The sequence below is a fragment of the Camelus dromedarius genome, chromosome 9, assembly GCF_036321535.1.
Source record: "Camelus dromedarius isolate mCamDro1 chromosome 9, mCamDro1.pat, whole genome shotgun sequence".
In the NCBI taxonomy this organism is placed as follows: Eukaryota; Metazoa; Chordata; class Mammalia; order Artiodactyla; family Camelidae; genus Camelus; species Camelus dromedarius.
Genome location: NC_087444.1, coordinates 29139737 through 29163968, shown reverse-complemented (window position 1 = coordinate 29163968; position 24232 = coordinate 29139737). Strand labels below are relative to the sequence as shown.

At 46.2% G+C, this 24232-nt stretch overlaps 1 protein-coding gene across 5 annotated transcripts in view; it reads left to right on the top strand.

Annotated features, from left to right (window-relative positions):
- The first annotated feature begins 482 nt into the window (after positions 1–482).
- WWOX (WW domain containing oxidoreductase) overlaps positions 483–24232 on the top strand; it is a 901973-nt gene continuing 878223 nt past the window's right edge. For 2 of the 5 annotated variants that reach the window (XM_031458017.2, XM_064488936.1), the window contains exons 1-4: positions 489–968; positions 5323–5387; positions 6229–6286; positions 8569–8747. In XM_031458017.2, the coding sequence (XP_031313877.1) occupies positions 862–968; positions 5323–5387; positions 6229–6286; positions 8569–8747 (409 nt within the window). In that variant the 5' untranslated portion in view covers positions 489–861. Of the gene's footprint in view, positions 969–5322; positions 5388–6228; positions 6287–8568; positions 8748–24232 lie in introns of all 5 variants that reach the window. The other 3 variants (XM_064488937.1, XM_064488938.1, XM_031458014.2) reach the window with 3 other exon arrangements.

Genomic DNA, 24232 nt, shown 5'->3' with positions numbered 1-24232 from the left:
TCTGTTGCTTGCAATGGAATAAGCCTAACTTAAAAAAAAATTAGTTTAAATTAAGCGAAAAGATTATAAATCCTCAAATCTGGCAGGCTTACTTACACAATTCCCCAAATGCCTGAATGTCTTTCTTCTTTAACCTTCTGATAGAGACCACTCTGGCTGGGAGACACTTTTCCAGGACTGGATCATCAGAAGATGTGGGAATTTGGGTTTTTAATGTTTGCCACGTTTTGCTGCGTTGTGTTTATATGCACAGTAAAGTTTGTAAACAGCCTGGGTCATGGAACGCTCTAGAAGGTTTCTGCGCAGGAACATTCACTCTCCGTAATGCCCTAACAAGGAGAGGCTGTAACATAGAAAGCCAGCGTCCGCAACTTTCCTTTTTCAGTCAGGTGTGGACTACACTTCCCAGAATGCCCCATTGCTGGAGCTCCTGCAGGAGTGGCCAGGAAAACGCGGAAGTGGTTACGGGTCGCCCAGCAACGAGCGGACTCCTGGGCCGTGACTGGACGTCCACGCCCTTTGCTTGCAGCCTGGAGGTGGACGAAACTCGTCTTCTTCTCCAGACCCATAGAGAGCTCACCGGCTCTTACCTCCAGCCGAGCGGCCGTGCGCGCTCGTCTGGGCTTTCCCTGCCGTTCTACTCAGGTCCCGCCCCCTTTCACTCCGGCAGTTGCGAAACTGCGGAGACTGGATTCCAGCTGCCGAATCGGCTGAGCGGCTCCGGGCGGCGCAGTGCGCAGGCGCGAGCGTCTGGGACCCGCGGCGCGCGGCGCTCGGTTGAAGCGGGAGTGAGTTCCTGGGCGCGGAGAGGCGGTAGCCGGCGTCCGAGCAAGCGAGTGACCGGGTGCCTCCTCTGCAGCCATGGCAGCCCTGCGCTACGCTGGCCTGGACGACACGGACAGCGAGGACGAGCTGCCCCCGGGCTGGGAGCAGAGAACCACCAAGGACGGCTGGGTTTACTATGCCAAGTAAGAGGGCCGCCGGGCCTGGGACACACCTCGCGTGGGATGCACCTGGAGCCCTGACCCCCGAATGCCACCTACGCGGGGACGGCCGTGGGCCCCTGCTCGGACTTGGCCTGCACGGCCAAGGCGGCAGTAATTGTTGAAGAGCTGCCGGGGTCCTGAGGACAGGCCGGCCCCCTCTCTGAGCCTGGGTCCAGCAGGAGTCACCTGGCGGCCTCCCGGGCCCGCGGGTCTGCTGCTTGGGATGCAGCGCTGCACGGTGCAGGGATGGCAGGCCAGGTTTATCCCTTTCCCCCTCCAAAATCACAAAAAAATGCCGACATACAGCTCCCTCCTCAGGGGTCTGGAGTGGGGACCTAGGAGTGCGTATTTTAAACAAATACCTTGGTATAGCTATGTGTGTACACGTGTATGTTCTTGTATATAAAATATAGCTAATATAGCTTTACTGTAGTTCTCGGGAAAGTTTTGCAAACACCAGCAGACCTTTTCTTTCACCACTTACTGTGTGACTTTGGACCACTGGAAAAATTTTCCGTCAAGGTTTTCCCACCTGCAAAATCGGTTAATAGAGCTTTAGTTGAGGCACTGTATGTAAAGTTCGCAGAGGCCTAAAAATACTCAATGCTGGATAGCTGTTAGCTTTTTCTGCAGCTCTAACGGCACCTTCTAGGCGTTATTAGATATTAGAGACACCTGGGGACTATACTAATCTCCATTTCGGGTCTCCCCAGAGACCCTCACGCAGCACGCATCCAACATAGAGAATCTGCTTTTTAAGCCTTTCAGGTGAGACAGATTACCAGGAGGGTAATTCCTAAATGGGCACTTGCTGGTCCCTCAGTCTTTGCCCTAAGGGCTCTTTCAGCTCTCAGAGCTGAGCTTAAATGTTACTGCCCACGAGAGCGTGCCCTGGTACCGGCCCTGCACCCGCCTCTTAGAGCCTCACCGCCCTGTGGTACTCATCCTTGTCTGCCGGTATCTACCCACTCCTCTGCCCTGTTTGCGCTCTGTCTCTCCCAAGATTGTCACCTTCAGGAGGGCAGGGACCTTTCCTTGTTTCCCTCTGAATCCCCAGTGCTTAGCAGCCAGGACCAGAAAACAAGTCCATGGGGGAATGAGTAAATGAGTCCGTCAAGCGAAGTTTTCCTGCTGGGCTCCCTGGGCAGGCGGCATTCTCAGCCCTGGGGATGCGCAGATGCACATGGCTTGCATCCAGCATTCTGGGCTCCTCTGCTCCTGCTCTGGGTGAGGCCCATCCTTGTTCTGGCCGCTGCCTTCAGAGCTCCTGACCTCATTTCAAGCTCACCTGGAGCCCTGAGTTAGGGCTGGAGGCACCTTCTCCTGTGCTCACTCTGCCCCTCCCCTCCCTTTGTGTTCGGTGGCCTTTCCCCTCTGCTTCCTTCGTAGGTGGTGCCCACTGTCTGGGCCTGGGGCTTGTCTTGCATGCCCCAGCTAGCCCTTCTGAGAGCTTCCAGGGAGCCCATGGCCGGGGACTCAGTCGTGCGTATGTGGTCTCTGAAAAGTCCTGACCCCAGCAATGTCTGGGCCCATCGTTTACACTGTCTGTGGTGACAAGGCTTGGTGGGCTCCCAGCTTGAGGGGTGCCTCTCTCCAGACACTCTCTTCAGCCCTACCAGCCTACTGGCTTGGGGTTGAAGGATGCCTCTGAACCATCCTGACCCTGGATTCTCAGCATCCCCCTTGATCATTCCTGACCTGCAAGTATCTGGTCCTTCTTTTCTGTCCTAATTCTGGAAAGTCACTTGTCCCTTGGGGTTTGGGAAACTTGGCTAATGGGCTCTCAGAAGATTTTTTTTTCCAAATGGTCTTCCTCCCACTGTGGCAGGGTCACGGCCAAGGACAGAGGCTGTAGCTCCCAATGAGAGCTCTGGGGTCCTGTGGAAATGCTCCTATGACTTCACCCCTCTTTTATTGTGTGGGGCTTCCCTACATGTCCCACAACACACTCAGACATCAAAGGAGCACACGTCACATGACTCAAGGCCCCCAGACTGGGCTCCCAGGGAGGGGACCTTCTTGCTGCTGGGGGCAGACCTGTCACCAGAGAGAGCCTTACCCAGGGGGTGGGGATAGAAGGACAAGGTCTTGGTGCTGGGGGCTGTGGCTGCAGTCACCTAGGCCTTGCTGGGACCTCCATTCGCACCTGCTTTTCTTCTGAAGGCCAGGCTTCTTGGCAGCAGAGGGATGACTGGCCGGCCCCATTGGGAGATGGGTTCCTTGTCCACAGTTGGCTCTGGATCTCCTAGTTAACTTCAAGAGACTAGGCTTCCGGAAAAAAAAAAAAAAAAAAACCCTACAAAAAAAAACCGACCCTTAGAAGAGCTTACTTGAAAGTGATATCCGTGTAATGTGATGTGAATTTAATTTTGATCCCTGTGGCTTAAATTAAAATCACTGTTAATTATCTCTTTAAATGACAAAACGCTTACTGAAAGAAAAGAAAAATAAAAGAGGGCTTATATTTAAGGGAGAATAAGATAACAGTTTGGGGACATGTGGTGTAATTTTCTGTTCATTAAAAAGTCATCGTAGGTTACAATGAAAAAGGAACACCTTTTAATGAATTTTTATATAAAAATTGGCTTAAAATAATGCTCCTGTGTGAAGGGCGCAGTTTTTACCTCTGCACACATGTTAACTCATTCAGTCCTCTGTTATGCCAAGAAGTAGGGCTGTTGTTGCTACCCCCTTTTCATGGATGGAGAAACTGAGGCACAGGGAGTTTGAACAGCTTCTTCTCCAAGGACACATGGCCGGTGAGTGAGAGAACCAGGAAACGTGGGCCTCAGGCTCTGAAACCCTCGTTACCACGTTGTGCTTTCTTCTGCGAGGCCCGGGTTCTTCCCTGGGGACCCTGTGCCTGCGGGAGCCGGTTGGTGTGTCTGGAGACCCCTTCTGTCACCAGAGCCCTTTTGGCATCTGGTGGGTAGAGACCAGAGATGCTGCTTATCACCCGCCGATGCCTAGGATGGTCTGCACGTACTGGAGTGCGGAGAGGCGGATGATTGTCCTGGGGAGTCAGGGCTTCTCTCTGTGCAGGCAGGATTTGATGGTGGTAGATGGACTTGGTCCTTGCTGGATACCCTCCGTTTGTACAGCCGCCATCCCAGGGAGGCTGTCTCTTTGCAGCTGCTCTCTGCGATGGGCATGATGCCTGGGAGGCTGGCTCACTGAGTCCAGGCCATGCGGGAGCTCAGCTCTTGGGCCTTTGGAGTCCAATGTCCACGGCATCCCAGCACTGGCCACTGAGAGTCTGCAGAAACACCGAAAGCCAGTGGTTCCTGGGAAGACCCTACTTTTGACTTGGAACGTTTTTACCGGAGCATTTACATGCTCTCTGTGTTTATTCTCTGTAAAATAACGGAGAGGGAGGGAATCTGGTCATCAGTGATTAAAGATTATTTTCTCTGTTGGCGTGAGCACGCGACCTTTGCCTCTTGGAACATCCCGCTGTTCCCATGATTACGTAATTTTATGTTTTTCTCAACTCTTTATCACCTGTTGACAGGTGTCTCTAGTCTGTTATTGGCTCACGGTTTTAATTATAACTGTGTGCTCTTTGGAGCTAAAATGCATGTTTGGCACAGAAGTCAGACTAGTTTGTATATTTAATTTGTTCAAAATAACAGGATTTTTGAGGGCTTTTTATATGCCAGGTACTGTGTTCAACCCTTCATATACAGTATCTTCATAATATTCTCCTGAGGTCAACACTAGGATTATTTCCACTTTGCAGATGAGGAAATTGCAGCTCTGAAGTTGAGTGACTTGACCCAAAGGCACATGGCTAGGTGACCTATGGGGTTGCTGGACTGCTTTCTTAGTGACCTCTTGGACACAGTTAGGAATCAGTCCTTAAAAAACACTTTAAAGTTGTATCTGTGGAAAGAATAAACATTTAAGAAGATTAAGGTTCTATCTGAGGATTTCTACATACCAGCATTATAAGTTAGGCTGACATCTTTCAGTCTCTCCTAGAATAAGACTAAAATACAGAGGAGAATATATCTCTAGATGTTTTGAGTGATTCAGTGTGATTCCTCAAGTTGACCCTCAGCCGGGGTGGAGGTCCATTTCCTCCTGTTGCACAGCTGGCTGATAAACGCAGGCTCTCAGGAGGTTTTCACATATTGCTGTTTCTTCCAGCCCAGAGAATTGGATCTGATGCAAGCGGTAACCTGTTCTGAATATTTCTGAACATCTGACTTTACTACTTGTGAGGAAGAGGATTGTTTGGGAGAGAGAAAATTTAATGCAGTTGAATAACTTTCGGAAGTGTAACTTTTACTTATTGTTGTTTTGTGGGTTTTTTTTTTTTTTTTTTTTTTGACAGTCATACCGAGGAGAAGACTCAGTGGGAACATCCGAAAACTGGAAAAAGAAAGAGAATAGCAGGAGGTTTGTATGTTGTTGTCCTAAAGCAGAGAACCTTGTATTTGAAGCAGTAATTAGATGGGGAAAGTCACAGGAAGAGAAGAAGCCATCAAGGAACCGGACTCTGACTCCGGGAAGTGGATGGGATTCCGTTGGGAGAAGTGACATGATCTTGGGATGGAGTGGTGAGGGTGACTTCCTGCTGGCCTTAAATTAAAAAGTATTAAAATAATTGGGGTCTTTCACTCACAGTTCATTAGATTTTTCTGTAGTTGCACTGTTTATAAAGTTGTTCTTGGTTCCTCTCTGGGAATGAAACAGACCAGAATTTCCTAAAGCTTGTTGTGACTTACAGATCCTTCCGAGTAAGTGTGTGATCCACAGAGTAGACACGTAGGAAGGTCCCTGGCCTCCAGAGGTTTGGGGTCTATTTGAAAAGACAACATGTACCCATGCTAAAAACATGAAACTGCTCTGTAATACCGTGTAAGAGTCATCCCAAGTCAGCCTGTGCCTGGTGTTGTCTGCCTGCTATGGTAGAGATATGTCCTGTGAATTCATTCAAGGGAGAATTCACCTTGATTGGAGCCGCTAGTAAGGTTTTTGTCAAAAGCAGGAGCTGACTGGAGGGTTTAAGAAGGATCAGGAATGAAATAGTTGTACTTCCAAGCAGAAGGCAGGTTGGGTCATGGGCCTTCCGAACCTCCTGCAGCTGGGACGCGTGACTATTGGTCTGGGTGGGTGGGGGTGGGGGGAGGCCTGGGGCTGCGGCTGGAAGGATAGGCCTCTGCTCCTGGCCTGGGGCCCAGGCCTCTGTTCACCCCACCCCTCTCCATGTTGACCTGTCCTCTTTCCTGTATTTCAGATTTGCCCTACGGATGGGAGCAAGAAACCGATGAGAACGGACAAGTGTTTTTCGTCGAGTGAGTGTCTCCAAAGAAACTATTCTCAACCATTTTGCTTTTGACTAGGAATTTTTTGGTAAAAGGAGTATACCTTGACTGTAGAAAAGTATTATATAGTGTGTAAGTGTGGTCGTAACAGCAGGGATAACTCCTTCTAACAATTTTTGGATTTTTTTCCTTCCATTCTTTATATATGCTTAAAAAAAAAAACAAAATATATTGCGTGAACTGTTTTGTAAAATGTGTTTCCCACATAATTCTTGTGAGCATTTTCTCGCATCCTTATAAGTTTTTCAAGAAAATGATGTTTAACAACTATGTAGTATTATTTTGTACAGATATATGATAATTTATCAGATTACCTCCTGGGCTTTGATGTTGTTAAATTCCCTTGGTGGGGCATCCATACAGGCAGACCTTGTTGTACTGCACTTTGCAGGTACTGTGTTTGGTTTTTTTTTTTTTTCTTTAACAAATTGAAGGTTTGTGGCAACCCTACCTTAAGCAAGTCTGTTGGTGCCATTTTTCCAATAGTGTTTACTCAGTTCATGTCTGTGTGTCACATTTTGGTAATTCTCACAGTATTCAAAACCTTCCACCAACAAAAAGACTGTGACTCACCAAAGGCTCAGACGATGTTTAGCCTTTTTTTAGCAATACAGTATTTGTTAATTAAGGCATGGATTTTTTTTTAGATGTGATGCTTTTGCACACTTAATAGATGACAGTATAGTGTAAAAATAACTTTCATGTGCACTGGGAAACCAGAGAAGTGTGACTCGGTTTATTGCAATGTTCACTTTATTGCATTGGTGTGGAAACCAAAGAATTTGTGCGACTCGTTTTACCGTGCAATTGCTTTGGTGTGGAACTGACCCTGCAGTGTGGTATCTCCAGAGGAAGGCCGTAGTGATAAATAACATTTTGGGCATCCTTCTCTATAAAATTTAGAATAATTTCCAATAACAAGCAGCAGTGGTAACCACCTGTCTAGCACCTAGCATGAGCCAGGTGTGAGTCTGACCTGCAGTATTGGCTAATTCAGTCCCCAGAATGCCCTAAGGGAGGTGAACAGGCACGCACAGTCCTGGCCGGTCACCTCCTTCTCTGACCCTGTTACAGTGGTGTGCTGATAAATGCTTAACAACCGCTTCCCTAGGGGAAAAAGCCCGGATTTGCTGCCGGGGTGTAAATACTTTCACCATATCTTATTTCAAGCTACTGAGGACTTGAGAAGAGATTTGCGCTTTTGGCTCCGGCATCTCTCTGTCGTCTGCATGACACTGGAGCCAAAATGCTGACCTGGCAGCTGTGGTCATAATCAACATGAAAGTTGGATTGTTCTTGGGTCTTAGTATTTATGGGGTGATGAGGATAGATTTGATACTGTATGTAATTTTCCACACACACGTACTACAAATACATTTTAAGTCATAAAATCGCATCTCTTTCTTTTTGAAGAGCTCTCAGTAGTTTTTAAGAGATTTTGAGGTCTGTCTCAAATCCCAGGGTTACATTTAAAATGTAAAAAATAAATTCTGTTACATAAGGTGTAACCTATTAATGTGTATGTACCAGTGTATTTTAGTATTGTTTCCACAGGATTTATAGTGACTCCAAATCAAAACTAGCGTGTGTGTGAGAGTGCAGTCTTAAAATGAAAATCATTAGAATTTTAGTCGCAGGAGAGTTTCATATTTACTGTTGGGACTTTTTATCATTTTGAGTTTTCTGCTTCTCTGTCGGTCTTCTCAGGCCCTTGTACGTAAGAGATTTAATTGAAATCTACTGAAGAGAGTGCCTGACAGATCTTATGGCCACATTTACATGAATTAAAAAAAAAAAAACCCGGGGCAGAGTCTAGCTCAGTGGTAGAGTGCATGCTTAGTTAGCATGCACGAGGTCCTGGGTTCAATCCCCAGTACCTCCATTAAAATAAGTGAATAAACCTAATTACCTCCCCACCTCAAAAAACAAAAACAAAAACAAAAGCAAAACCCCGAAGCCTCCTGCACTGTTGTGATCTGAGGCTACAAGGCAGTGCCTGTTGTGCGCTGCAGCCTGCTTTACAGGCAGTACTGAAGAAAAGGATGCGATGCCTGCCTTTCTAGGCAGGAAGAGAATCCTTCTGGAGGCCAGAAGACAGATTAAACAGACCCCAGGTCTTCGCTGGGTTAAGAATAAGCCTTTCTGGTACGTGAAAAACGGGGTTGGCCTGGCCTGCCCTCTCAGACTGTCTCGTGGCTGTGAGTGCCTATGTCCACGACGGCAGGTTCACCGCCTTCTCCTCTTCTCTGCAGCCACATCAATAAAAGAACTACCTATTTGGACCCAAGGCTGGCGTTCACCGTGGATGATAACCCTACAAAGCCAACCGCCAGACAGCGTTACGACGGCAGCACCACTGCCATGGAGATCCTGCAGGGCCGGGACTTCAGTGGCAAAGTGGTCGTCGTCACCGGAGCCAATTCAGGAATAGGTAGGCCGGGAGCTGGCGGTCATTGTCACTGTTAGTCCTAGTTCTGTCTCTGCTGTGGTGAAGCCCCCACAGTTGAGCTCTGATGGAATTCTGGTTAGTGATTCTCTCCTCTGTGCTATCGTTTGGTTAAAATCCTGGCCTCTTTCCCCATCCTGGTGTTATCACGAAGGGAAGGCCACAGAGGGGACCACCTTGAATTCTCCGAAAGCTGAACACTGAGCTGGGATCTGAGGTTCGGGCAGCAGCTCCGTGGGGGAGAGGCTGACCTGGTCAGCGTGCTGCGTGGACGTATCCCAGGGACCCGGGTTACTCGGCCGTGTTGATTGGAGATGGACTGTCGGGAACAGCAGCAGCGAGGCAGGGCTTTGGAACAGAGGGCATTGCAGGTGTCAGTTGGTCACCGAGAGTATCATTTTCCCTTGAGAACAGGATCTTATTTCTTTACAAAGCGGGAGAATCAGTCCGTGTCGTAACCTCTGAATTAACCCTGGTGGTTGCCTGTGTTTACCCCGGTGACCATCCGGGGGGAGCGGGCCGGAGGGGGCCGGGAAGGAACCAGCCACAGAGCAGATGCTCGAGTGGTCACTCTCCATATGATTTTATTCTTTATTGTTTTGGTCCATTTACATCAGTTTCTGAATCCATAAGAACCAGCTGCTTTGAGTAAGGATTCACATTTTCAGTTTAATTTAGAGAGACAAAGAATGGCGTTGCGTTTAGCTGTCTTCTGGCAAGTTCTCTGTCCTTCTGACCCTGCACCACAGCCCCCTCCAGAACCCCCCTCGCCGGCCTTCTCTCTCACCAGCTTTGTCTCCTCATCCCTTTGTGCTTCTCCTGTCCTCCTCCTCTCTGTCTTTCTTCATTTCCAGTGACCCTTCCTTGACCTTCCAGAAACATTCCCTGGTCTCATGGGGCAAGTCCAGGAGGGGAAATGCATTCTTAGAGGATCAGCTGTTCCATAGCACAGGGTCTAAAATCTAACAAGCTGCAGTCCCAGAGCAGGACTTGTGACCGTACCTGTCTTTTAAGGCAAAGAATCCCATGGGATTTTTTTTAAAAATTGAAAGAGGTTTATTTAAAATCTACTCTCAGACCTCATCCTGGGCTCAGAATATGTTCAGTACAATTTTCTGAACTGCACTGGGGTTAATTCTCTATAATTGTCGACAGAAAAAAACTGATGATGCTCTATTAAAAATACTGGCTGGATCCTCAGTCAGCCAGACAACAAGTGTGTTGTGCTGATGGCATTTACTGTCGTGTGAGGGTGTGGACCAAGACAGTGCAGAATAACTAAGGACAAATAAGGACTTAAGTAAACTATCTCTTTTTATTTAACACTCTGTTAACCAGAAAACTAACTGAAAGATCTCATTCCCTTCATCTTTCAGGCTGGACAGTTTTTTCCTCTTGTTAGGAAATTATGTGACGACTGAGGGTTTCCTGCAGAAGTGTTCAGACTGGCTCTGTCTAACATGTGAAGGGGTCTGGCTGAAGCTCTGTGGGGGATGGGTAATGTCGGGCTGATGACCGTGAGCCAGGACCCATGTGCAGAGAGCTGTGTGAGGCTGGGTGTTTAATCATGGTCAGAAAGGAGGTGGTGGCTCTGGGGCACTGAGAGTGAATGCATTGTTGATCAGATCGGACCTCGGACATCTTTGATCAACCTCTGTACCTCCTTACAGCTCTCACTGCCTTTTCCTGAGATCCTTAATCTGTTTCGTGGACTGTGCAAGTTGGTGCCTGTGGTCCAGTCGCACGTGGTGGCGAATCCTAAAGCTCTGTCCGGAAGGGATGCAGGGGCAGGTCTCAGGGTACCCCTACCCATCTCCCCAGCTCCAACCTTCCCTCAGAAATTGCCTTCAGCTCTCCCTCATCACCCTGTTGCCCACCCCCTTGAGAAGCCTCAGTCTAGGGGAGCACTGGATATTTATATGCTTAGTTTTTGAAATGATACGGTACCGAGCATTCCAGGTAGTTAAATACTCGCAGGTAACTCTGAGTCTGCCGCCATGGCATCGGGCTGAAAGGAAAGAACTGAAGACCAGCACATGGCCTTCTGTCCTCACTGTCAGCTCTTACGTCCCAACAGCTGCCTTACAAAGTGTCCTCACCCAAGTCGGCTGTGGCTCCCAGTAGAGTCCTTCCTGCTCTTGAACTCTGAATCGTGCCAGTTTATAAATTGCTGTCACCACCCCGTTTCTGCCCCTTGCGGAGCGCGGAGTGAATCGGGCGCCTTCGTTTCCAGCGCTTCACGGCCTTCGGGAGTGATCTTCTGCGAGGCCTTGGTGGTGTGGGTGCGCCCTTTCCTCTTGTCACTCACGGGGCACTTCCCTGCGTGCTGTGTGAGCTGTCCGGTCAGCCCGTGAGTGTTCTCTTGGAAGCAGAGTGGGCTGGAGCAGAACATACCGCTGCTTCTTTTGAGGGTGATGAGCGCACGACAGAAAACACAAGGAACCCAACGGGCCTTTCAGAGGTTGCCTTACAGATGCGGTGTTTCCGGTGATTCCTTGTTGGTTTGAATTCCCCACAAGGCACCGCTTTGTTGGTCTTGCCGCCTGGAAGCCTCCCTGTCATGGAGGGGGACATCGGGTGGTGAGAGGGGACACCTTCCCCTGATGGACGGGGGATTGTGCTGGGACACCACCCCCCTCTGAAGTGGCCTCCACAGTTTTCATCTTGTCACCTTCCTCCCCGGCTGTAAGTGACCCAAAGCTGTATTTTGAACTTTGGGTGTTTCATATTCCTAAGGCGGCCTTAATTCAGCTTCAAAAGATCAGGGTGGCTCTGGTAGAAAAAGGGTTGTGAGGAGATGTCAGAATATAGCATTTTGAGTTCGTGGATGTTTGTAGCAAGATATTGCTGTTGACTGGATTCAGCCGTCCACTGGGGGAGACAGCAGACTGTGGCCCATGGGCTAAATGTGACCACGACCTTGTTTTGCAAGTAAAGTGTTATTGGGGCCTGGTCATGTCCACATATGTCCGTTCTGTCTGTGGCTGTTCCCATGTGACTAGAAGAATTGCATAATTGGGGCAGGGACCCTGTGGCCTGCAAAGCCTGAACTAGTTACTGTCTGGCCCTTTATAGGAAACATCTGCCAAACCCTGCGTTTAGGTGATCTAATCCCTTTCAAAGTAAGGTGACCCCAACTTTCTCTAAATCAGCCAGAATTTAGACAAAATTTGGATAAACTGGAAGCCCTGGGCCACAGGAGGGCTTGGCAGCACATTATATGTGTCTGTTGGGGACGTCCCGCCAACATCCAATCCTGTCTCAACTCTGTCCCTCTGTCTAGGGAGCTGCAAGCTTTAGGATGTTGCCCCTTCAGAAACCAACTCTCTTCTCTCCCTGACCTTTGTTCACCTGGCATTCTGAACCCGGAGAGCTTGGCAGCTTGAAAGCTGTAGCCTGCGGACCTCTCTCTGTGTGGAGATCAGCATCTTGGTATCCGGGGGAGTCACCTCTTCACCCAGCACCTCTCCTCACAGACCAGTCCCGGCTGCCACCCAATAGAGACCAGGGAGGAGTTCGTGTCTGTGGGTGCTCAGTGTAATGCTGGGCAGGGCAGGGTGGGGCAGGTGTTCACAACTCTTCTGAATCAGTGGCTCGATGGCTCTGATTTGGTTAAAAAAAAAAAAAAAGAATGGAAGTGGCTTCACCATGGTGATCATTAGATATAAACCTGATTGCAGTGTCTCAGGAGAGGGGGTTCTGGGCGAAGGGATTTCCCACAGTGGAAGTTCCTGTAACATCTTTTCTGATTCAGCTCTGCCTAGAAATAGCTCAGTGTAAGATGCTGCCTTCTTGATTCTGAGGGCCGACACGTGCCCCTGAAAGGCAGGAGCCTTCTCTGAGGGGTTAACCGAGCACCTGAACGTGGGGCAGTGCCCACCCCGTGCACTGTCTCCTGGGAGCGGGGGTGTTTGCCGAAAGTCACGCAGAGTGCTGCAGGGAGCAGACTTCTCAACCCTGCATGTCAGGAGTGAAACCCAGGTTCTGCCAAGCATCCATTTAAAAGCTATCAACAAGTTCGCACAACTTAAATATTTCAGTCTAATAATCTTCGTTGGCATTGATGATAAAACTGTCTTCCTAGCTTCAAGTGTTAAATCAGTAGTCGTTAACATCTGGTTCTTAAGTCCCTTTCAGAGTGTGGTCAGGATAAAAAGTTCCTTTGACCTTTTGAACCTTTCTAACACTGGGCTGCCGCAGTGTCGTGACTTTAGATCTAGAACAGCCTTGACTGGTTTCGATTTTTGAGTCAGAGGGCCCAGTAACAAGAAAAAGCTGTTCTTTGCCCCCCAAACAAATAACAAGCTGTGGCCACCTTGGAATATACCAGTAAAATGTATTTTAGTACCGACACTTCAATTTTCTGTTGGCACTTCTGTTACATAATCACCTCCCTAAGGTTTATTGTGGGGGGAGTCTAATAATGTGTGTGCATGTATGCACACACTTAAATACCAAAATGTATATACTTCGAGATATAAAAAGTGTGTGGTCAAACTATCAAAGTCAACCCCAAATTTATACTTGAAACAAAGTGAAGGCATCGGATTTCCGTGCTGGAATCCCAAAGTGTTGTCATGTCATGTTGAAATTGGTGGTTTTGGCTTAGAGAGCAGGTTTTTTTTTTTTTTTTTTAAAGCTTGGGGTCTTGTTCCTAAATCTTACGTTGAAATTACAGTGTGTAGCGTGGTTGCCATGTTCTCTTAGCCTACAGATCGTCACCGCGATGAAGTCATACCTGGTGTAAGTTCTGCCGCTTCGACAGCGATGCAGGGAAAGTGCTCTTCCTCATGTAGAGAAGTGGATTCATTCTTAAGATTTTAAACCCCTGCTTCACAACTATGAACCAGACTTTCTTCCTCCACACCCTCCGACCTTTGTTTTTTTTTCCACACCTACTGTCACGAAATTTTACCTTCTAGTCTAAACCATGCCATTGACTTTTTTTTTAAAACCAATTATTCCAAAAGATCCTGTAAATTTAAGGCCACAGGCTAACTTACAGTCATTTTCTTGGTTAAAACTTACTCATATGGGATCGTTACACTTGGGATCTTGAAACACCTGATTACAACTGCCTTTCCGGTTGCCAACAAGACTGAAATGCGTGGGATCTGGACATTTATCTTCTTTTTAAGAACCTGGTGCTCGTTAAATAGAAGAAACTTTTCTGAAATAATCGAAATCTTTTGGGAATTCAAACTCCCATTTTTTAAAGTTAAAAACATTTGTGACCACTTCCTTTTTATGCTAAAGTATACCAGATACTGTAAGTAAAATGATTTTGAAATAATTTTGTTCAGAGAAATTGTTGAGATTTTGGACAGAATTGGAAGAAGTCTTTGAATGATACTATATAAAAGTTGAGAATTAGTGCCTTATGAATTAAACAGCCTTTTCTACATCTAACTATTCTACGTTTAACTATTAGGGAAATCACTTAATCAGAGTGAGACACTGTATCTAAAGGAAGAGATCAGTTGAAATATTCCAATGAGCCTCATCTCATAATTTTGGTAATCACATCTAAACAACTTAGTTAAAAACAAATAATGTGTGTATATAATATATAATGGTGCATAAATAATGTACGTGCCTCCTTAGATCTCAGCTGAAACTTCTTTGTCACATGAAGTCCGTTGAATTTCCTACCTGCATGTACATTTAGATTTCAGTCTCTTTGCTACAATAGCAGCTTAGCAAATATGGATCATACAAGCTGCTTGCTGTTCATGCCAGAGTGGTTCAGAATCATAATTTTAAAAGAATATTTAAAAATATTTATGCCCTGACATATAAAATGTGTTATCAGATTTGAAAATTTTGGCCATTATTTTACGTCATTCCCAGTTTAAATAAGTTGGTCTTTGGCTGTCACGTGATACAGTTGTCACAAAAGGGTTTTCTACCTGTTTTCTGTAAATTAACCTAAAGGAGCAGTATCTTCGTAGAGCTGTATATCTCTTTTCCACTAGAGGGCTCTGTTGCCCTTTGATACAGTAAAACAAAAGTGGTGGCATCTCTCAATACAGTTTTCCCTCTCTCCGGTCTTGCTTTCTTTTTTGCTAAATACTGCCTTTTACTTTTCCAGTGCATCTGTTAAATCTCGTACTTCTTGGTGAGAGAGTTCAGACTGAAGACCGTTACTAGTGTCAAGTCTGTTTCTTTTTCTTTCTCTTCCCCCCTCTTTTTTTTTCTCCCCCTGGTATAAAAACCGAGGATAAAGAGACCCATTTAATAAAAAGACCCATTGTATTCAAGGAGCAGCCTGTTCTGCCAAATTACACAAGGGATGTGTTTTCCTGACATTATTGGTTTTGTGTGTGCTGGCGTATCAATAATGTGATTTTTTTCTTCTAAGTGGAAATTGTAATATTTAAATATTAATACCTTTGTTTAAAGTTCATTTAGAATGCCTTGGTGATCCTAAATTTTTTTTTCTAAAGAATGTTGAGTTTCTCTGCCTCCCCCCCGACCTACCCAGTATTATATAACTTATTCTAGTTAGGTTGTTTAATACTGATATGTTCTTGGACTAGAAGAAAGTCTGTCCTTTTGGGCTTAGTGTATGTTTCTTAACTAAGAGAGAGCATATTAAACCCAATACTTAACTATGAAGCAAATAGCCAGTATCTGCACATACAAGATCTTAGGGAGGGTGGTTTGTGTTTTGACTCTATTAACTGAAGTTGCCGCAAACACATTCATTGTATGCTTCAGCTTTCAAACAGAAATTTGGCCCAGAAAAGAAAACACTTTTGGCTTTATAAATCAACTTATTTTCAAATTTTAAATGGGGACGAAATGAATACACCATGTTACATACTTTTATTTACATTACTTTTTTTCGCAGCAACTTACTCTTTTCCTCTTTTGGAAACGAAGGAGGCAGAAAGCATCTTGAATATACTTTTAATATTGCAAAGCTACTTCGCTAGAGTAAAGGGGTTTTGGTCGTTCATTGTGTATCAAATAAAAACTGTTACAACTAGATGGCCGTCGTGGGAGTTATTGCAGGTTTTGTGATGAGAGGCGTGCCGAGGGTTGCAAGCCCCATGACAGTCGGCCGCTCCTGTAGAGGGGCACGGCGCACACCGGCCCCTGCTGGCCTGCAGCCCTCAGTCAGGCGCTCAGAGCCGAGTCCTCAGCCTTCCCCAGAGGAACGACTCGGGGCCTGGGGGTCAGTAAAGGGCCCTCTTGCAGAGGTCTCTTAAGTCTCTGGTAGATTTATCAAAAAGCACATGCCAAAAACTAGAGTTTCTTGCCCAAATTAATTTTCTTCCTTTAGTTTAACACATTCCACTGGGTTTCGTAGAGGGCTGGTCTTTATCTGCACAGGCCTCCCTAAAGGAGCTGACCGGGAAGGGGCCTCCCGCTTACTGTCTTGTGTGACAGGGTCTGACCTCATTGCTCCGGGTCTGTGTTGTTTGTTTGCCAGCCTCTGCTTCTGGGCTTTCTGGATCCTTCTTTTAGAAGCCATATTCAGGTGGCGCTGTCTCTGATAGCAAGTCAAAGTCTCCTCCCTAGACTCGGAGAGGAGACCTAAGATAGTGTGCTCAAGCCAGAGCGGGTGAGAGGCGGGGGGACAGGAGTGCTCATGTGTGTGAGATGGTGGGGGGACTCATTCCAGTGCTGGGGTGGGATGGCCTGCCAGGTGGATGGCAGTGGGCCTTTCATATGAACAAATTACCTCCGGGAAAGAGGAACAAAATCAGAATCAAAGAAGTTTCTTGTGTAGTTGATGGAAATGGAAGTTAAAACTAGTAAAATACTTTTCTTTTTCACCCTCCTTTCTGAAATGTGCTGAATTATTCCGGATTAGTAGTTATTGGCCACTGTAATGCTGTCTGATATCGATAGCTCTTTAGAATTTATGAATACTCTGTACCTGTTGTCTTAACTCTCACCCCAGCACTCACAGCTCTCCTGAAAGTGTCAGAGTGAAAGCACAGAGAGGTGCGGTGACTTGCCTGAGATCACACAGCTCTTGAGCGGTGGGCATCTGTAGATCTAAACCAGGGAACTTCTGACTCCGTGCCTGGGGCCCTCTTCCTTCTCTTTGCTGCTGCCCTGTTCCGAGGGATAGGCATAGTTCTGACCAAGCTTTACCCAAGCAGTTTATCCAGTCCATCTGAAATAAACAAATTGATCTTAACAAGTCTCTGAAAGCCCCCTCTGTGCCAGGCTGCTTGCTGAGTGTGGTGTCTGCAGGGAGGGCTGTGGCCGATGTGAGCTCTAAACTGCTTTACGATCGTGGGTTAGTACACTGACACTTTCCCAAATTCCCTCTTTGGTGTTAATGTAAACTAGGTGTTGGGGAAAAATTACTGGAAACAGGGGTGGGTGTTTGTCAAGTTCACATACATGCCAGGTGTCAGGCTGAAATTATTTGTTACTGTTAAAAAACATGTGTTTCTTATGGAAAACGTAGAAAAGGCAGATCACTAAAAATAAAAATAAATGCAATTAACAACATTGACAAAAAAAACTCCTGGAAATTCTTAGTAACCAGAATTAGCTGTTAATAAGTAGCATACACGATTCTAAGCATTTTTCCCTCCCTTTCTTTCCTTTTGTGATTTTTCTATTTAACTGTGGTCATGAGCCTTTTTTCCTGCCGTTGAATATCCTACAACATCTTAAGTGGTGACAAAGCATCACATGGTTCTAGCCATTCTCCCTCTGTGGCACATTTGGGTGCATTTCAGCTTTTTGCTGTGGAATGGAGATGAACATTTTGTAATTAAATGTTCATACCCATCCGTGACTATTCTCTAGTCTTTATCTTTTGAAGTGAAATTGCTGAATCAGGGGAATTGTTTCCTAACCTTAAAACCTTGATTTGTTTTGTCAAACCACCTCCCTGGAAGCTTGTACCAATTTAAACGCTCCTTTACCCTGCATCCTTGCCAGTCTTGACATTTAGCATCTTTTAAACAGTATCACTTAAATTTGCACGTCTCTAATTATTAGTAAGAGTGATCAGCTCTTCCTGTGCCTGGCCATTTGAATTTATTTTTTTATGAATTGCCTTTCCATCTTGCATGCATAAATACTGGATATGTATTGATTGCTAATTGATGTCTTGATTCATGTGGCATAATATAATTTTCCAAATGTCCCTTTCTCTTAGAAGTTAATTTGTCTTATAAAGTGTCTATGACTTTAAGTACACATTCAATCTGGTGATCAAGAGGGAATTTGTGAGAAGGAAGTTGGCCTCACTCTCCAGTTCGCTTTACTAAAAACTTTGAGGCATATGTCTTGTCTTTTACACCAGCTGCAACTCAAATTGTGGGCACCGCCTCCTAATACTTACACTTAAGGAGGGAGCACCCCAGAAAACTCAAAGATGGCCAGGTTACAGTGGAGGTTGAGTCCCCAGTTAGTACAGCAGGCGACAGTAGGTTCTTTGGGTTTCGTAGATTTCCCCCCAGATCTTCTGTTAATGACAGTCACCCTGCTTCAGAGCTTTTCTATGCATTATCTCATTTGATGAGCCTGGCTCCTGCTTGGTGAAATTGTCCCTCTGCTGAAAATAGCTCTGCCGTCCGGGGAAGCTTGATAGGTAGCAGGTTTCTATCTGGAGAGCCAGCAGGGTGCAGGGGACGGAATAGGGGCTTGGAGGCAGACGTGACCTAATTTCGAAACCTGGTCCAACCACGTTCCTGTGAGGCACTTGGGCTCAGGAGCCCGCCTCCTCTGAACACTTCTACATCTCTGAAACATGGATACCGTTCCTGCTTTGCAAAAGTCGGGAACTCCAGAACGCCCCAGGAACTCGGCTCCACACTGCAGGCACTTTGTAAACGAGTCATTTCAGAAACGGGAGGTGAGGCGGTAGAGTTACCGAAGTGAGTTTGGTATTTTCCCAGCTTCCTGGTTCTCGGCTACTCCAAAGGCAGCCGTAATATCTGGGAGTTTGTCCTAAAATGACCTTTCTAAATAACTTTTAGGCATTGACTTGTCTTTGGTATGAAAAGAAACATTTTAGAGATTTTTTTGGTTGGGAGTCAGGGTAGCTTCATCCAGAAAAGAGAATCACATGAAAGAAAGTAAAAGAAAAGGACAGGGTTCTTTTTGCTGCAGCCAAGAAAGAAAAAAGATAGATTAAACTTGGGGGTAAGAAAGGAAGGGCAACTATTAAACCTTAAATGAATGCTTTACGATAGCATCTTTATGACGAAAGTTTGGCCTCAGAGCTCTGGTCCACTTGAGTTGTGGTGGTTTATAGAACTGCCTGGTGTGTTACAATATAAACGTCCAGCTTAGCTGCCCCATTTGCTTGGTCCTCCTGCAGAACATATCCGTGTTTGAATAGAATTTTATCAGCACTTGAAAAGGTATGATGAATTTTATTGGAGACCCCTGGGACGTGTTAGGAAGAGAACTGGCTATGAGACAGGTTGTCATTAACTTGTGTGACCTGAGGCCGGCCACTTAACTGCCTAGAGCCTCCCTTCCCTCATCTGTAACATCGAGGGGATCTTACTTGGTCGCCCGCTATTTTGTATATGGATGAAATAAAACACAACGTGTAAATATGGTAATGAAGAGTACTGAGGATTTATGTGGTTGCTTGCAGCTGGGGAAAAAAATCAGCTACGGTTGTCAGAAAAGAGAATCCTACAGGAGGAGGCTTTAGGTTTAGAAGGAGGAGGAGGAAGGGAGTAACTTGATTCCCTGATGGATGGAATAAAGTGGGATCTCTCGATCTTTTTTTGTGAGGACACGCTGAGAGGTTTCAGCAGGTACCTTCTCCAGGGTTCAGAAAGGTAACCAGGCGTCGGGTACCTTTGTTGAGCCTGGGGCCCTTGATTTGGTGGCGATGACTAGACAGTTTTAACGGAGGCTGTCCCACCCAGAGGTGGCAGGCTGTGACTCTAGCCAGGTACTCAGGAGCAGAAACCTGGGATGACGAGAAGGCCGTCTGTGCGGAGGCAGAAACGGCCGTGGGTTGTAGCGTTTAGGTTTCATAGGTGGAAATACTGTCGGTTCTTGGACAGAGCATTTTCTGGTCGCCTTGAGTTTCAGCTGCTCAGATGGAGCTGATACAGATGCAAATGGGAAGAGTGAACCGGGTGCTGTTTGCTTATATAACAGCCACAAAATTGCCAGCAACATCTCGAATCTGGAAAACTGTTTGCCTGGTGATCACATGGAGCAAAAGAATGAAAACAATCAATCTCTTTCAAGCGGAGAGACTGCTCTGTCAGCCACCAATGGGCTGTAAGGATGAAATCTCAGAACTTCTCGCATCTTTCAGTCTAAGGTCTCCTGACTGCCTTCAGCTTTTCTGCATGGCTGCGTGGTCCCGTAGGGCGGCCCTGGCTTCTGCATTCAGCAGCTAGGTGTGAGCAGCTTCAGTCGGCCGAGAGAGCGTCCCTATGTTCCAAACGGCATCACAGGAAGAAAAAGAAAAAAAAAAAAAGAGACAACCGCCACGATAACTTTATCTGTTAGCAAAGGAAGTTTCCATTCTGAGTCCATGTATGGTGGCCAGATTGAGTGTTTGACAAGGCAGAGAAGGCTGTTAACAGATTTGTACGGGGGAACATCTCAGTCAGGGAGCAGAGTCAGGCTTTTGGCAACAGATACCATCACTCCAGCCCGAAAAAGCTGACTTGGGAGCTGTCGGTCGCTGTGCCCCGGGGCCTTTCTCTACCAAGCCTGGCCATTGCTACTTGCTCGGTGTTGCCTTTTATTGCCTGTGGCCTGACCGAGGAGGCACTTAACCAGAGGAGACCAGCGCTGCCGGCATGCCGTTGTCGTGGGGCTTTGACACTCACCCGTGTGCACACACATATTCTTTTACTTGATGATGAAAACAACACAAGCTGACTTGCCTGCCGTTCTGGAGGTCAGAAGTCTGAAATCGGTCTCCCTGGCTGAATTCAGGCTGTCGGCAGGGCCGGCTCCTTCCTGAGGCTCTTGAGCAGAGTCTGTTCCCTTGCATCTTTGAAAGCGCAGTCAGTGGCCATTCCCTCCATCTTCAGAGGGTCCCTCTGCGTTGTGCTTCCACCCTCGCATCACCTGCCCCTCCCGTGTAGACTCATCTCCTTCTGATAACATGGGGTCCACATGGGTAATGCAGCATCACCTCCCCATCTCCGGACCTCTATCCTTATCACATCTGCGGAGTCCCCTTTGCCGTGCAGGGTGAGAGTCAGGGGGGCCAGGATATGGGCGTCTTCGGGGACTGTTACTCAGCTGCCACAGAAGGTGATGGATCGTCTCCAAAGACTCTCCACCTGAACTTTGGGTTTTTACATTCTGTCAAGGCTGCAGGGAAAGTGGGCAGACTTTTAGGTCGTATTTGGATATACAAATTCCAAGCAGATTTTTTATCTTTCATTCTGCAAAATTTAAATGTTAGCTGAAATTTTGGAGTGGCACACTTGGTCTTCAAGGAGTGACTTGTAGATCTCATCTGTTAGGCACTATAAAGCTGTCTTGCTTGGATTGAAGAATTTTCTGTTTAACTTTTCAGAGGTTACCACTCGAATTACCATATGTTCTGTTGAAACCGTCTGTAGAAGAGTACCTGAAAGTTAGATAATTTTGAACTAACTCCTGAAGAAGAAATGCTGATGGCTTTAAATAAAGCTTGAACTCCTGAAGCTTCCAGGTTGCATAGGAGGCTCACCTTAGGGACGCGAGCTTACAAAAGCAAGGGGTGTGCTTACAAGGCTGAGCTGAGCTGGAAAGGGAATGAAATGTGACGAAGTTGTCACATACAGAAATAAGCGGTTCCAAGGTAACAGATCTTGTATGCCTTGTCCTGGTATTAGCGAGGCCTGTGTGTTTTCTTAAATGTTCCTTGACGGTTCCCTTTAAGAATGGCTTTATATTGTATGGCTCTGTGTGTGTGTGTGTGTGTGTGTGTGTGTGTGTGTGTGTTTTCACGCTGGCTGTGAGATTCAACTCTTGTGACAAATAAGAAACAGCAAACATGGTTCATGTTGACTTAACCGTTTGCTTAAATATTAATACTAGAATTCAGAGTCAGCATGCTCTCAGGATGGCTTGGTTTTAAAGCCTGTGATAGAAAACTGTCTGCTTTTCCTGGTGGCATTTCTCTATAGCCCTGAGAAATCTTGATTGAGAAATGGAGTCATATTTTTAATTCTGGACATTGCAGTAAACTATAGTATGGATGTTGCAAACCAGTTTTCTGTGCCCATAGTCATGTAATGTTTGCTGAGTTTTGCCTAATCCCTACGTCTTTGTGGAGCCGTTATATCCTCTTTCCTTCGTTTCCTTAATCCTTTTTTTTTATGACAGTCGTTGTGAGATTTTTCTTTTTCTTCAGTTCTGTTATTCAAAGCCCATCTCTGGCCTGATGTGTCCATTCTCTGTTTAGTTTCATATTTTACTTTCATCTCTCCGTGCATCAGTATCTGTCATTATGGTATTTCAGCTCTTAAAAGAGTCTGGCAGTTGCCAACTTTCTGAGAAAATAAAGCACTCCACCATTGGGATGTTCCACTTATGCCAAGTTAAAAAAAAAATCACGTCATTTGGCTCAGGTCGTGGTGATTTAGGTGCCATTTGTCATTAATAGCAGGGACTAGCTTCCTTGTTGTGAGGAGCGTAACTTTGGTTTTAGAAAGCTCGATCATGTTTTTTTCTCCACGGTAGATGTGAAAAGAACCAGGAGAGTATGAGGATATTTATAATACTGTCACACAAGGATCCGACTGTGGAGTCGTCTGCCAGAGAGAAAATTCAGAAGAAGGCGTTGAACTGTAGCAGGAGACAGTTTCTGGTGGTAGACGGGGCGCTGGCCCAGCCAGAGGGACGAGGCTCGGAGTGATGTGCAGATAGAGGGATGAGGTGTGGCCTACACACAGAAACACCCCAGTGCTGGGGAGCGCAAACCCTGCGGTGTAGGCACACCCAGCTCCACTGCCCTCTGGATGAGGATCCGCCCCTGCTGAGAAACAGAGGGTGCAGACTCTCGGCTCAAGCTCCTCCTGGAAGTGCAGCGACTCAGAAGTAGTCATTTTCCCAGCAGAGGATGAGGAGGGACGGGTCAGCGTTTGAAATGTGCAGCATGACTTTAAACGTCCAGCTCAGAGCCGAACACTAGCCAGGTCCAGCGTGGTTGACCAGATGTGGGGGAGGCCTTCTTTCTGAAAGGGGGCAGGTGGCTTTCATTTCCTTGAAAATGAACGTCCAAAACAGTGTTTGAGTTTCCTCTTAGAAGCACAGAATAGAACCGCAGTAGAGAGAGAGCTTGGATTTTCCCCTAGGCTGTCTCAGGTTTTCTTATCCCAATAAAGGAAATTGTGTTAATTGTGTTCAGATACTAGGGGCCAGCTCTGTCGACTCCTGTCCGTTTGATCATAGCAGTCTCTTCCATTCTGTGAACCGAGATTCTTTCTTCCATCCATGACATTGATCTAAATCAGACCTTTTCTTTCTGCTAAATTTTTCAATTATCAAGAAGCTGAAAGAATAATTAGACAAAGTATTACTGGGGGAAAAAGTTAAAAAAAAAAAAAGAAAACCTTCCACTAAAACTGATCCAAAAAGATAATAAGAGGGAAAATGACATTTGTGGGCATGTCTGATTCTCCTTGATGTGAATTCTTTTAGGAGCTGAACCTCCCAGCACGTGGACATTTATGAGGCTGGAGATCTCTAGGGTAGAGAATTCACCTTTGTAACTGGAATTTATTCCCCGTGCAGACGCGGGTAGATGATTGTTTTATATGTGCCTGGTATTGAATGATGGGGGGGTGTGATAACTGTATATAAAATTATATTGAAGTCCAAGAGGTGCTTTTATGATGGCAGGCTGGAAATGGCACCCGATTTTCTTATGGCTTTTTCATGTCCGTTTTGATGAATCTATTTATTACTTCTATAATGAGTAGTACACATGGTTGGTTAGCCAAGTTATTGAACTTTATCAACCTTGGCTGAAATTCACAATGCGTGCCAAACTTGTTGTAACATGTAAGAAATTACATCTGGGCTAAAAGGTTCAATAATGATTACTCTTGTAATGGAATCTTCTACAAAGCATGGGATTTCATGATATGCCTCTGCTTTTTAAAAATTACGGTGATACAGTGAAACAAGGAGCAACCTATAGCCGAAAGAAGGGATTCCCTTGTCGCAGAGACTCAGACTTAGGCTCACTCGGCTCCCAGGAGGCGGGGGGCCACTTTCAGTTCTCGTCTCCTGAGTGTACACTTGGGTGTTGGCTCTTTTTAGACCTCACACGAGCAGCCTTAATCACATGACTTGTGAACTGTTTGGGTCTAGAGGTCGGAACCTTATAGTGTGCTGTTATAGCCCATCTGTTTATAAATTCCAAACTGATTTGAAATGTGTCGCCACACTCTTCTGAAATTACAGGGACTCGAGGTACGTAGAGTGTTTGGCTGGAACAAGAGGAATCTGAGCTCAGCTCTGTCAGATCCCTGGGAAGGAGGTGCTGGGGCTTGGAAGGTCCAGCA